Source organism: Oncorhynchus mykiss, chromosome Y, assembly GCF_013265735.2.
Source record: "Oncorhynchus mykiss isolate Arlee chromosome Y, USDA_OmykA_1.1, whole genome shotgun sequence".
Classification (NCBI taxonomy): domain Eukaryota; kingdom Metazoa; phylum Chordata; class Actinopteri; order Salmoniformes; family Salmonidae; genus Oncorhynchus; species Oncorhynchus mykiss.
Genome location: NC_048593.1, coordinates 23,745,840 through 23,760,129, shown reverse-complemented (window position 1 = coordinate 23,760,129; position 14,290 = coordinate 23,745,840). Strand labels below are relative to the sequence as shown.

General features: G+C 42.4%; 2 protein-coding genes across 3 annotated transcripts; one reads left to right on the top strand and one right to left on the bottom strand.

The window, feature by feature from the left end:
- Positions 1 to 3,303: 3,303 nt before the first annotated feature.
- Positions 3,304 to 12,041, top strand: LOC110509834 (histone-lysine N-methyltransferase Smyd1). Of its 2 annotated transcripts, XM_021590967.2 has the most exons (10): positions 3,304 to 3,594; positions 7,802 to 7,978; positions 8,185 to 8,392; positions 8,621 to 8,751; positions 8,829 to 8,867; positions 10,019 to 10,214; positions 10,851 to 10,943; positions 11,030 to 11,193; positions 11,296 to 11,464; positions 11,614 to 12,041. In XM_021590967.2, the coding sequence occupies exons 1-10, from the start codon at positions 3,461 to 3,463 to the stop codon at positions 11,764 to 11,766; spliced, it is 1,464 nt and encodes a 487-aa protein (XP_021446642.2). In that variant the 5' UTR covers positions 3,304 to 3,460; the 3' UTR covers positions 11,767 to 12,041. The 2 variants fall into 2 exon arrangements, with proteins under 2 accessions (XP_021446642.2, XP_021446644.2); XM_021590969.2 differs by lacking the exon at positions 8,829 to 8,867.
- A 134-nt stretch (positions 12,042 to 12,175) lies between these two features.
- Positions 12,176 to 14,030, bottom strand: LOC100135930 (fatty acid-binding protein, liver-type). The gene is made up of 4 exons (XM_021590970.2): positions 13,764 to 14,030; positions 12,781 to 12,953; positions 12,346 to 12,435; positions 12,176 to 12,263 (listed from the first exon to the last, which is right to left on the bottom strand). Exons 1-4 carry the CDS (start codon positions 13,828 to 13,830, stop codon positions 12,213 to 12,215), a joined length of 381 nt encoding a protein of 126 aa, XP_021446645.2. The 5' UTR covers positions 13,831 to 14,030; the 3' UTR covers positions 12,176 to 12,212.
- Between the last annotated feature and the right edge of the window lie 260 nt (positions 14,031 to 14,290).

The following is a 14,290-nucleotide window of genomic DNA, read 5'->3' as shown; positions in this document are numbered from 1 at the left end:
GTTTACTGAACTCTAAACTGTGCATCTTTTGATCTGCCATTTCCTAGTTGTTAGTGGTGCTGATATGCTCGTGTTTGTACAAATGGTCACAGCCTAACAAAACCAATGAAATCAAGTGAAGGCTGCAACTTATTGGTGATTTAACGTTGATTATTTCGTGTTCCTTATATGATCATACGTGTATACTTGAATGGTGCCTTCTTGCATTACCTCTGCTTATATGTAGATCTGTTTTCGTAGTATAGATGTACCATTCAAAATCATTCCTATATATTGAGACCAAATTTACTGCTGTTAAACAGTATAGAGCAATTATTTTCTCCTATCTTTCTGTCTGTACTTTTATTAATGCCTTTGCTTTTTAAGAGTTGTTGTGCTATACTTGTGGCATTTCATGGAGGTATTCCATATGTTTCAGTGTTGTGGTGAAATCCTGCACAGAGCCTTCACTGTGCGCTACCACTAACTTCTTCATGATTGGTGTGTTCCCTGTGGGACAGTTGCGCTAATGTTGACTAATGCGATTAGCATGAGGTTGTATGTAACAAAAACATTTCCCAGGACATAGACATATCTGATATTGGCAGAAAGCTTAAATTATTGTTAATCTAACTGCACTGTCCAGTTTACAGTAACTATTACAGTGAAATAATACCATACTATTGTTTGAGGAGAGTGCAGTTTTGAACATGAAACGTTATTAATAAACAAATTAGGCACATTTGGGCAGTCTTGAAACCATTTTTTCCCCAAAAATGCAATGGTTCATTGGATCAGTCTAAAACGTTGCATACACCGCTGCCATCTAGTGGCCAAAATCTAAATTGCATCTGGAATGGGATAATACATTATGGCCTTTCTCTTGCATTTCAAAGATAATACAAAGAAAACAAAATGTATTTTTTGTACCATCTTCTACCAGATCTAATGTGTTATTCTCCTACATTCCTTTCATATTTCCACAAACTTCAACGTGTTTCCTTTCAAATGGTACCAAGAAAATGCATATCTTTGCTACAGGCAGTTCGATTTGAGTATGTCATTTTAGGCGTACATTGGAAAAAGGGGGCCGATCCTTAAGAGGTCTTAAGAGCGCACCAGCTATCAAGGAGGAAGTAAATGTTTCTTGAGTGTGTGTGAGAGCTCTCGGTTGGCACGACAGACAAACCAACGGTGTATTGGACAGACAGGCAGATGCGTGCAACTGAGACGGAAGTTAACAGCCAAGACCATTCTGTCTGACGCTCGCTCTCTCCTGTGCTTTACGCTGGAGTGGACTTTTTAGTGTTCAGTGTGGTTGGGAACTGTAAATGCGCTGTTGACATTTTCATTAAATAGTTTGTGTACTGTAAATTGCTTATAATTGTTGTATTCTCATGTAACTGTATGGGTTGATTTGTGTATTGGCTTAAAATACTTGAGACTTTTTTTTACCCCCTTTTTCTCCCCAATTTCGTGGTATCCAATTATTAGTAGTTACTGCCTTGTCTCATCGCTACAACTCCCATATGGGCTCTGGAGAGACGAAGGTCGAGAGCCATGCGTCCTCTGAAACACAACCAAACCAAGCCGCACTGCTTCTTAACACAGCGCGCATCCAACCTGGGAGCTAGCCGCACCAATGTGTCAGAGGAAACACCGTACACCTAGCGACCTGGTCAGCCACAGGAGTTGCTAGTGCGCTGAAAGACAAGGATATCCCTACCGGCCTAACCCAGGCAACCCTAGGCCAATTGTACGTCGCCCCATGGACCTCCCAGTCACGTCCGGCTGCGACAGAGCCTCTGGTGGCACATCTAGCACTGCGATGCAGTGCCTTAGACCACTGCGCCACCGGGAGGCCCACTTTGGGAACATTTTAAAGGCCTTTTATGTATTGAATCACAAACACCCATTAATGTAACCCACTCTCTCTGTCAGGAATACAGATACTTTTGGACATGTAGTGTATGTGGACACCCCTTCAAATTAGTGGATTTGGCTATATCTGTTGCTGACAGGTGTATAAAATTGAGCACACAGCCATGCAATCTCCATTTACATACAATGGCAGTAGAATGCCCCATACTGAAGAACTCAGTGACTTTCAATGTGGAACCAACAAGTCAGTTCGTAAAATTTTGGCCCTGCCAGAGCTTCCCCAGTCAACTGTAAGTACTGTTATTGTGAAGTGCAAACATCCAAGAGCAACAATGGCTCAGCCGCGAAGTGAAAATCATATAAAATAACAAAATTCCTGCAGTTTATTTTTATTTGGAAACTAATATTTTACTCGTTTGACTGCTTACATTACAGTATTCATAGTTATTCTGCTGTTATGAAGTCAAATGCTTTGTGGTATGATCTTAGATTCACAGATGGTGTTGCATAGTTTCCTACTCAGCTGATCAGTGTTTCATTTCTGCAGCACCAGACCAGTCAGACCTTTGAGTACAACAGGACAAATAGGGTAAATGCTCAGAGCCACTGTCTTAAGTCTCTCCCATCTTCACCTTCCAAAGAACATTTGCCAGGAGCTACATGTGACAGGCAAACAAATCCTATCCTCCTCTCCTCCCCCATCTGATTTTCTAACTTCTCTTCCCCCTCACCGCTCCCCCACTGTAAACAGTCTGTCTTCACAAGGCTGTGTAATCCCAGAAGCATCCTTGCTTCTTTTGGGTGGTGTTCTTTCAGGGTATTAATCACCCTGTGAAGTGAAAGGGAAAATATGACCCATGCAGCATATATTCAAAATGTATGTCATTGTCAAGTCCTGGTTTGTTGAGACAGGATATTACAGCATTCAATAAATCATGACTTTCAATGAGGTTTTATTGTTTGGGATTAAATAGGGCTATCATATATAACTACAAATTACAGAACAATGTATTTAATTGCACTTGACCATTCTTCATATATGACAGTCTTGCTGTCCTTGAGATGTATATATTTTTGACAAAAGGGAGAAAGGGACACTGGATGAGAGGAAAGTGTGAACAGCCAGACACAGAAAGCAGAGAAGAGCAAACTGCAGACTGTGGTACTGACCGATACAGTAGCTAGAGTGAGAACAAAAGCAACAGAGAGAAGTGTTTGATCAGGCCTCTTCCAAGTCAGTTGCCTCCTACCTCCCCAGACAGAGACATACAGACACAGCTGCCAGACAAAAATACCCCTGGGCCTGGCCTCAACCAACCCCAAAGAAGGGGAGGACATCCAGGCAGACCTGTACAACTCTTCCCCCTATGGAGTAAGCTTTCCCAGGACTTCCACTCTCAAGGCCCTAGACTCCCACAGCCCCCCCACACACACAGATGGTACAGTCCCAGGAAGGCCAGTCTATATTTGGAGGGTGGGGTCGGGCTGAGGAGAAGGGCAGGTGCTGAACGTTTTAGAAGCGCACTCCAGACAGCACTACTCCTTCTCCCTCTCTTTTTAACCTCTATCTGTGAGGTGTTCCAGTCTTGTCCACTTGGTAATGACTCTGGATATGGACAACGTAGAGGTGTTTGATGCTGGGGAGAAGGGCAGGGGTCTTAGGACCACCAAAGACCTTTGTCCTGGGGAGGTAGTGTTCGCTGAGCCCAGCTTCGCTGCAGTGGTCTTCGACAGGTAGGGCCCAATACATGGAGATTTGGGTCATAATGGCAAAATCTCTGTGGCATGCACACTTCCATTATTTCTCAGTAATAAAGCCAAATTGAATGCACAAATGATACCTATATGGTTCCTGTATCAATGCATATCTTTAACAATTTGAGACTGTGGTTCTTTTTAGTTAAAAAATACATTCATTCTGCTATGTCTTTGACAGGTAGGGCCTGATTCATGGTGGCCATGTATAGTATTGGTATCTCATAGTGGCATGAGCATATAATTACTCCTCAGGTGCTGGGTTAAAAAGGTTACCTGCTGTTCAAGTATAAATGTAATTCATTTTAATATCTGTTTAATATTACAACCAAACAAAAGATTATTGAAATACATTGCAGTCCAGTATGTCCAAAACTTCACATCCGGTTGTTTAAATGCTTGCAAATGCTTGCACATTCAGTAATGTGCTACTCATATACAGTAAAGTGATGTCACACTGTGTGTCCTTTGCCTCCAAGAGAATAAAAATTAATGATTCAGCATTATTCTTTCCAAAGTGTACTTCCCAAAATTTTCACACAGAAAAACGTCAGCATTAGAGCGGATTGTTCAGCTCATCATGTTGACTTGTATGATTTGAGAGGTCCACGGCATTGGGTTCAACACGTTGTAAATCAACATGGAGCTAGTGTAAAGGACGTCACGCTGCTTACTTAGCGAGTACCACTTCATCCCGTTTCAGCCCACACCTGACGTAAACTCGGGACCTCTGCCTTGCTAGCACACGTGACTGCCCTCCTGAAGTGTTTTACCAGTCAGCGCCACGCGAAACGCTAGATATTCGCAAGTGCAGGCCGAGGAGTAAGTTTCACACATCCACATATGTTACACTAGATCATAAAAATAATCCAATGTTTTTACCAGGCAGGATTCACTCACTGTCAATGTTTTTGGTCCAGCCCTGAACCTTTTGATGGTCGAATAGCAGGCTGTAAAAAAGAAAGCCATCTCTGAAAGAAAATTGCAGGCTGTTAAAAAACAACAACAAAAAGCACCTGTGTTCCTTAGGACCATGTGGTCACCGCGAAACCAGCGGGCGGGCTGTTTGACTTTGCACCCACCGGTTTATATAGCCAGTGGGCACGTTGAATTTGTTTTCGCGCATGACTCGTTAGAAGGGGCTTTGACAAAACCTCACAAAATGACTGGCGGAAACAACTGCAACCTGGCAAATATTAGCAATTATGACACAATTCCTGAACGCTAAGAGCTGCATTCTTGCTGTCCTACCAACGCTAGTTCTTATATGGCCCCACACTGGTCCTGCAGCATAAGCAGGCATATCGGTGACCAGCATTCCAGCAGATATAGAGACCGCGACCTCTCACTACACACACACAAACAGAGTGCACTGAACTAAAAGTGTGGTCTTATTCATGGACCATCCAACTGTACAGTAGTAGATGGAGGTTTAACAAGATTGATACACTGTATATTGTAATACCTGTTTGTGTGTTTGTTGCTTATCTACAACATGTCACCACCAAAGTGACATATACTTTCCCCCCTGCCCAACCACGTCTTACTAAACAGCAGACGTACAGGGGCTTTGCTAGGATTTGAAAAAAATAAAAAATAAAAATTAACAGCTATCAACCCGGTGCACTTTGAGATGAACATTGAGAAACTAGATCTACTAAGAATGAAAAGCCAATACCATATAAATACAAGACATTCAGGTAACTCAGTAGCTATTGTGGGTCTCTACTCTGGAACACATACATCTACAGCGTATTGCAAAAAACCTCCATACCACTCAACACCTTTAAACATAGATTCTGACCTGTTCAATGAGCCAAACTGCATAAAGAAAACATCATAATAATCCAATGACTCAGTTCACTTTCAAAGGAGAGATGTGGCAGACCTTCACAATGTCGAAGTACAGTGCATTCCACTGAATACATGCATTTCAGTACTATATTTACTCCAATATTAACATATTTGTTTTAAAATAGGGATATCATTGACCATCACACTATTTTGTTTTGTATTTTAGGACCCTAGGCGAATCGGAAACAAATCTCTCAAAATTATTTCATGATGCTTTTGAATCTGGCCTTATAACACAAATATAACACAAAGATGTCAAATCAGGTAATGCCAAATTTAAATCTGAATTAAATATGCTTTCCAGGGATTTAAATGTACCAGACAGGTATTGAAAAATTCAGGAAAGCAGAAGAAAGATCATCAGGCAGTCATTTCATATTTCTTAGAAAAGAAGATCACATGTGTTCCTGAAGCTTTTCAGCATGCCAACAATCAGTGCAGGCATTAACAAACTAGTTATATATTTTTAGACACACTCCCAGAGACCCATGGGATAAACTGTTTACACACACAAGCCCATAGCTTGTCTTCAAGGTGTGGCAGTTTATTTTAAGCAACCACTGTTTAGTATTATGTTTTTGGCATTGCTGTGTCCCTTACACATCTTTCTAGACCTATGCTAAAACTTTTTGCAGACCTTGGGTTAAAATTGTTCTAGAGGGTCTAGCCTATACACAGTAATGTCCAATAGGACATGTTTATCCAGGAATATTGAATGTGTGCCACAAATGTTCTATTTTTATATACAAAAACATAATGTACTCCCCGACCTTCACCTTAAGGCAAAGTTCAGAGATCTAGGAAGTTGTGTACAACATGCATGTTCAGAAAGTAGGTTTGAATGCTGCTAGATTATTATTCTTATTTTTTTTTAGGAAGTCTGGCCTCATGTACTGTGTGATTTCTTTACTTTAGAAATGGGATCTCGGGTACCTTTTTGTTGGCACATCAGAGGGAGTGAAAGCTGGGACCAGTCAGGTGCCTGTCTACATGGGCGTTTTAAGAATGTTGTTGTTGAGGGGCCCCCCCTTGAGGGGACATTTTGAGCACCCCCTGCCCCCAAAGGGCACATTTTTCCACAGACATTAGTTGCTATGATTATGTTTATCCAATAATGGAAAATATGTATTTCATGTAAGTTTTTAATTTTAGTAATTTATTCAATATATAGGCTGTATAAAGTGGGGGCCCCTAGGCAGCTGGGGCCTGTTTCAATTGAAAACTATGAAACTACAGGCACAATCATAAAGATAATTACAGTATGCATTGTTTTAAGGTAACTTTGTTGTTGTCCACATTGTTTAAATATTTTGATGTGTGCTTGATGTTCAACTGTCATAGGTAGAGTAAATCATGTACTCAGTTAGTTTATTGAACAACTAAGGGCCTTACTTTATAATAAGGCGACAGAAATATAGGCTAGTTCTCATATGACTAGTAGACCAAGACCTTTCACCATAAATAGCTAATGTCCTCCCAGCTATGGATGAGGCTAATAGCTTAGCCACTGAACCCCACATAAATAAATATATATACACCAGCAGTGATATAATGGTGGAGCTTGACAAGTACATGGAATGACAGTGGAAACATTCTCAGATGAAGTACAAACAGAGTTTTAGAGAGAGAGAGAGGAGAGAAAGATGAAGTAGAGAGAGACGTGTGGAAGGTGTGTGGAGAATGTCATCATGTTTCCGTAGTGTCATCTCAGAATAGCCCATTATGTAAATATAGCACACAAGTAATACGAGCCAATATTTTTGGGATATGTATGATGACACTGAAAAAGGGTGAGGGGAAACAAGAGGATAGCCAGGAAAGACCTATAGAAAAAAAGGAAAGACGAAATATGAGGTAAGGAGTAACGGACTTAGAGATTTAAATGCCGACACAGAAAAGGTCATACTGATAAGGTACAGAAATGGCTCCCTACTCAGTTTGATGAGAGCTCATCATTCATCCCTAAAAGCCTACTCTTCAGCACACCAACATATCCCTGGTATTTGTCTCTCCAACCTGCTGGCTTCTCACACAACCACGGCCATCTAATCAACCCCCGTTTCAAATGGGAACAATCACTGTCTTTGAGACGCACCACAGTGAAAATAGCTAGCTAAATAAATCCACTCCATTATCAGTCCCTGATATGATCCACTGGTTATTGCCTTGCTTTGTTCATATCTAGATCCATATGAATATGATAGTTAAAGTACCAAGGATAGGAGGGAGCATGAGACTGCAACAGAGTTTGACTACAAGAGTGCCAGGGGGCTGGGCAACCCCATAAGAAATCATGACCTCTAACCCATGACCTCCCTTACCCTCCCTCCAGTCTGTCTCAGCAGGTGTGCCATAGCTGCTTCCGTCGCCAGGCCAACCTGCACCGCTGCGCCCAGTGTAAATTCGCCCACTACTGTGACCGAACCTGCCAGACTGCATGCTGGGATGAGCACAAGCAGGAGTGTGCCGCCATCAAGAAGTACGAAAAGGCCCCTAATGAGAATGTACGGTAAGGAGGCAAGGAGGGAGAGCGTGAAGGGAGGGAGAGGAGAATGGGAGAGTTAAAGAAGAGAGGAGGTGGAGGAGGAAAATGTGAGTAGGAGGAGAATGGAGGGAAAGGGGAAGAAATACTGGGGTGGGTTGTTGTCAATGCCTTGGCAAGTTAATATAACCCTATAATGCTAATTAATGGTAACTCTCCCTGTTCCTCTCCAGTCTTACTGCCCGTGTGCTGTGGCGCATACAGAAGGACACAGGCATTGTGTCGGACGGCCAGCTGACTTCTGTGGACCAGCTGGAGGACCACGTGGCCGACATGCTCGCTGAGGACTTCAAAGAGCTCAAGATCGACATGCAAAACTTCCTGGACTACTGTCCCAAAACCAGGCATGGCAAGGAGTACATCTCACACATCTTTGGCATAGTACGTATCACTGAATTAGTCATCTTACCATCCAGTTATTTCAAACTTTGGCACAGTACATACAAGATCACTGGTTAATCTATTATGACTATAGTATGTGTTATTTTACTATGTACTGTGAGGTATTGTCATCATTAACCTTGGTCTCTCCCTCTATCATTCGCTCTCTATCCACTTTGTTTCTGGCATTCTCATTCCATCGGTCCCTCTCCCTCCATCCATCTGTAGATCAAGTGTAATGGCTTTACTCTGAGTGACCAGAGGGGTCTGCAGGCGGTGGGAGTGGGTCTGTTCCCTAACCTGTGTCTGGTCAACCACGACTGCTGGCCCAACTGTACTGTCATCCTGAACCATGGCAAGTATGTATCCCAAGAGAGAAAGAAAGAGTGAGATTTATATGTGTTTTGTAAACTTTGACTGCCATCTTCTCTTCCAGTCAGTCAACTCTGAACGCAGCCTACCACTCTAAAAGGAGGTGGGTCTGCCTGTCTGCTTTGAGCTAACGTCTAACCTTTGAACCTTGAACAGCCAATCCTTATAAACCTCTATCACTGGATGATAGTGAGGAAGTAAAAACAGAAGTGTACCAAATTACACTCAGGCATTCTAACCTTGACTATTACATTGATGTGATTTTCCCCTATATTTCTCATTTTTTTCTATAGCAGTAACCTACGGGACTATTTTGCTCAGTGAACAAGATCAAAAGAGTCATTCTCATAAGTCTCAAATTTAACCCCTAGGAGGGTGAAAACAAAATATTATGAAACTCAACAAATTGGGTCTAACTAAAACGTATAGCATGGTTTCTTTAGCTCCCAGTAGGACTGAGTTGCTGTCCTGCTTGGGGCTTTGTTGAGTGGTGTGTCTATTGTGAGAGACTGTTCAATTTCAGTCATCTACCTTAATATTACTTTAAAACATCCCATCATAACAAGAATGCTTTTTTTTTTTTAACTGCTTGCATTGTGTTGGTGATGACCTGAGATGTGTTTTTGGTCATCTGTCAGTGCAAAATCCCCAACTGCTTTGTTAGACTGTTTCTTAAAGTTGAGGGAAATGGAAACCCCCACTGTCTCTGCAAACTGGCTGTCGATGTTTCTCTAAAGCGTCATTTATTGCTCATCGGGAGCCAACAGTCCAAGAAGTTATTGAACTCTGAACGATCAATATAACCTTCTGAACTTTGAGCAGCCAGGATTATCCAATCAGTGATGTTTATGTTTGCTGACTGGCAAATGAAGGTTTCACAGTTTCCTATCTCCAAAAGACCCCAAATGCTGCCAGGTACCTGGCAAACTATGTCAATGCAATAGCTTTCCTGCACTTTTGCGATCGTAGCAATTGAGAGGGAACATTTGTAGGATGGCTTGAACTCAGTCACAGCCCTACCCTAACAGGGAAAGCACACTACCACCTGTGCCATAAATGATCCAAAGACCTCCTAGGGGCTACACTACCCTTTTACCCTCCCCTATGGTTACTCCCATGACATCACAATACAGTATCTCGCTTATCAACTTCTCTAGGGCCTGTTCTATGGCCCAGCATGTGACATTTAGAGCTGATCCTAGAGCAGCCGGTACACTAAGGCCAAGGGCTAACCATGCCGCCCTGCTCCCCCAGGATCGAGCTGCGTGCGCTGAGTAAGATTTCTGAGAACGAGGAACTGACGGTGGGCTACGTGGACTTCCTGAATGTGTCAACGGACCGCCAGCGTGCCCTGAAGCATCAGTACCACTTTGACTGTACCTGTAAAAGCTGCAGCGAGCACCTCAAGGATGACCTAAAGATGGCTGCCAAGGAGATCGATGGAAACAAGGTGGGGAAAGTAGTGGCGGGTTAAGGACAGGGTTGGTGTCAATTCCTTCCATTCCAAACAATGGGGTTCTGGGTCCCTGGACCCTGCCATACCCAGACTCACGTTGGGCACGTAACTCTTGCACGCAGATGGGCACCTCTGCTGTGTCAGAAGCACGTTTTAAAATGATCATACCTCTGAGGGCCCAGGGGCCTTAAACACTTCACTTCCTAGTTACTATTCAGTTGAGTCAAGTTCCATGCTTCCCCTCACCCTTAACTCAATCGTGCCTGACATGATCCCCACCCTAAACATTAGCCGAGACCATAAAACATACATTGATCACCTGATGCTGAATTTCAATTGAGACATTGCTAAATCCTATGACTAACTCCAGCACATGACCATGTCTTTAGACACAGGTCAATGACAGGATATATATCCATTGACTTAGAGCAAATTGACCATTAGGTCACCAGGTGTTTGACTACTTACTGGACCAACATGTCCTTCAATGAAACAGTTGTGGATGCCACTTGTGGTTGTCTGCAGTACTGCATTTGTCATGAGCTTTATTTTACTGTCAATGATCAGGAGTGAATGATGTGCATGTTTCCTAAATAGTCCTAGACTAACACTTGTTTAAACTATTCTCAGCCCTCTGATCAGCTGGTAAAGGAGGTACAGGAGTTCAGTTTGGAGTGCTTGGCCAAGGTTGAGGCAGCTTGCACTGCTGGTGACTTCCATGAGGTAACAATCCCATCCTTTACCATTAGGAATGGCATTGAGCTTGATAAAGAACCACCTTTTTCTTGCCCATATAACTCACCCTATAGGTGGTGAAGCTGTGTCGTGAGTGTCTACACAAACAGGAGCCCGTGTTTGGTAAGACACACCTGTACCATCTGCGCATGCTGAGTACAGCCAGTGAGGTGCTGTCCTACCTGCAGTTCTTCTCAGAGGCTGCAGAATACGCAGGCAGACTGGTGGAGGGCTACATGTGAGTGATGGGGAGGAGACCAATGTGCCTATAAGATTAGCATGTCTAGCATTGACATCACATTCCTTTCACTTAACTAATCTTTATCCCTCCCCTGAACAGGAAGTTGTACCATCCCAATAATGCCCATTTGGGCATGGCCATCATGCGTGCTGGTGTGACCCACTGGCACGCAGGGCTCATCAAGGTTGGCCATGAAATGATCTGCAAGGCCTACGCCATCCTCATGGTCACCCACGGACCCAACCACCCTATTACCAAGGACCTTGAGGTACCAAATACCTTAAGGTCAATTAACTTTTGGAATTTAACAAAGACAGCCCTGTTCAGTAGAGAACAAATGTTAAATGAAATAGAAGTGTAGAATGTCAGGTAGTGTTAACTCAATTACCATACTTGACCCCCGACTTTGTTTCCTAGTCAATGCGTATGCAGACTGAGATGGAGCTGAGGATGTTCAAGCAGAATGAGCATGTCTACCACAGCATGAGAGAGGCTGCCCTGCAGAACAAGCCCATGGCTGAAGCAAGCAGTGTTGAGGACAACATAAAGGCACTCAGCCACAAGCAATAAGCTTCTGTAGACAATGCATTTCAAGGGTATGAGTGGTCACCAAATCTACCCAGAAGTATCAATTCTCACATTGAAAGTGGGTTACACAAGTTTCGCAATAGCTAGATATTGTTGGAATGTAAGTAGTGAAGTTCCTGCTTTTAACATTGAGATTTCCATATGTATGAACTACAATATACAAGGAGGCCTCATCTACATCTGTAAGGCTCAAAGTACCTGTGAAATCATGATTGCTCCCACCTTTATGCTAGTAAAGATTGAATCAGTGTACCAACCATGTGCCTAAGTACCATGTGAAATATTGAATGTATGCAGTAATAAGTGAAAATTGATATTGTCATCTAGTGCTATATACTGCAGCTCAAGCAAAGCTACAGAGAAATTTTATAGACAAACCACAAAGTCAAAATACATTTCCTTAATTTATTCAAAGAGGGTTGAGATCCCTAGATCCGCTTGCTTATCCTCTTGTAGACGATGGGGCCCAGCGTCATTGTCTAGAAAGGTGCACAGATTAGGGTCTACAGCAGTTACATTTGACAGTTTAAACCCATGCTGGGCCAACAACCACATACTTACAGCAATAATGGTGTCCCCATTGAATTCAGTGACAGACTCAATGCCCTTCAATGAGACCATTAGCTTGTTCCCAACCAGATTCACCGTAGACTGGGGAAGGGTAAAAGAGTCAGTGCATGACATAACATGTAGAGTAGTAAACTACACCAAGTTACTGCACTACAGCTTGTCCTAAGCAGGTTTAACATCAATCATAAAATTAAACAGCTGATGTTGGGAGAGAAACTTAATTGAGGGCAACAAACCCTTTGCACAAGCACTAAGAAAACAGTTTCTCATGTGCAAAAGTTGGAACTGGAAAAGTGGCTGCATACTTTGGCCCTCAAATACCATAATGCCCACTCATGTTATTTATAACGCAAATACAAGTTAACCAATGTTCAGGTGTGCCCACAAGGCAAAGTAATTGCAGGTGTGTCTAGTTGACCAACTCACCTTGATCTTCTCTCCAGTCAACGTCTCCAGCTCAGCCTCCTGGCCGACCGTGAACGAGTTGACCATGACCTTGGTGCCTGTGGTCACGGTCACTTTGAAGTGGTCTCCATTCTGCTCAATCTCCGACACACTCTTGATGTCCTTTCCCTTCTGGATGAGATCATCTGGCAAACCTAAGTGTTGAGGAGGAACATGTTAAAAGGGGTTGGCAGTACACATTGAACTACGTATACAAACTGACTACTTATTTAAAACTTAGTACATTTTACTTTTCAGCCTATAGCCTTTTGCAATGGTGTGCAGGTTCCACTTGGATTACAAACCCATGCTTTTAAATTTGTAGTTATGATATCTTTAGATTTAAGAATAACCGTAGCACCATAGTTACAATAAGAACCCCAACCGACCTAGCAGTATTTGGGTGCAGGGGTTATGTTATTGGTTACAAATAACCATTGAGCTAAAGTGCAAAGAGTACCTTATCTGACATAACCAATCTTACAGCTGCATGTGGGTCATGGACAGCCAGTACCATAAAGTATGGCATTTTAAGTGCAATAGCCTAGGGCCCTCAAACTATTGTAGAGGTTTAAGTTATAGCATAATTTGCTAACTAAATCACAAATTCCAAACTCTCAAATTGAGCTGTAATAAGACTAACTCCAGAAAAACATTACATCTTGATTTTGTCAAAATTAGTTACTTAGTGGCAACTGTATAGATTGTCTTGGGATGAGCAGAGTAACAAAAAGTTAACTGACCAACTATGACAGCCCACTCTAAATATTGTTTTGCCAATTTAGATTGTTTCAACAGAACAGCAACATCAAGAAGTTGGTTTATCTACCATTATAAAAGTGTGAAAGTGAAAATTGAGAAGATAGCACCACAGAACAAAATACTAACCGTTTGCACATTCATAAAGAGGCTGTTTTATACTGTCTATGATAAGAGCATAACCCTATTAATAGTTCGTTACTTGCCAATTGCCTTCATGAAAGGCTCAAAATTCTCCTGCGACTCAAGCTGATATTTCCCAGTGAACGCCATCGTGAACTAAAGAGCGGGTGGAATGTAGGAGAGACCCTTCTACCTTTATATACCAAAGACTGGGGTAATTATTAACCAACAGATAGATACATCAGGTGACTTAATTACTACGTGACCATCAGGTGACTTAATTACTACGTGGCTTCAGGTGAGCTCATCCATTGTGAAACGCGTGAGCAACAATTGGCTGGTTCTCCCACAGCTGCAATCGGGGAACTTCAATCAAGCAACTTCAACTGTGCCGATGATAGTTTCAAGCTAATCTGGAAAACGTTTATTGGTAAAGGCGAATTAGGCCTATCACTTGGCCTATGACCGATTAACCGAGAGTCATCCTTGACTGTTTGTGTGCGTATCAGATCTACCTTTGAAACGTTCACTGCATATAATTTCAGTAAAGGCAAAAAAAACATCTAGCGAAAAATATCAGCTGGGGCACACCCACAACATTAGAGGTGCT

Excerpts from the sequence above, each read along its gene's own strand:
- LOC100135930 (XM_021590970.2), bottom strand. The coding sequence starts at position 13,830 with ATGGCGTTCACTGGGAAATATCAGCTTGAGTCGCAGGAGAATTTTGAG. Across the intron at positions 12,954-13,763 it reads GCCTTTCATGAAGGCAATTG|GTTTGCCAGATGATCTCATC; the intron begins GCAAGTAACGAA and ends CTCAACACTTAG. Across the intron at positions 12,436-12,780 it reads TGACTGGAGAGAAGATCAAG|TCTACGGTGAATCTGGTTGG; the intron begins GTGAGTTGGTCA and ends ACCCTTCCCCAG.
- LOC110509834 (XM_021590967.2), top strand. The coding sequence starts at position 3,461 with ATGACTCTGGATATGGACAACGTAGAGGTGTTTGATGCTGGGGAGAAG. Across the intron at positions 8,393-8,620 it reads TCTCACACATCTTTGGCATA|ATCAAGTGTAATGGCTTTAC; the intron begins GTACGTATCACT and ends ATCCATCTGTAG. Across the intron at positions 11,194-11,295 it reads AGACTGGTGGAGGGCTACAT|GAAGTTGTACCATCCCAATA; the intron begins GTGAGTGATGGG and ends TCCCCTGAACAG.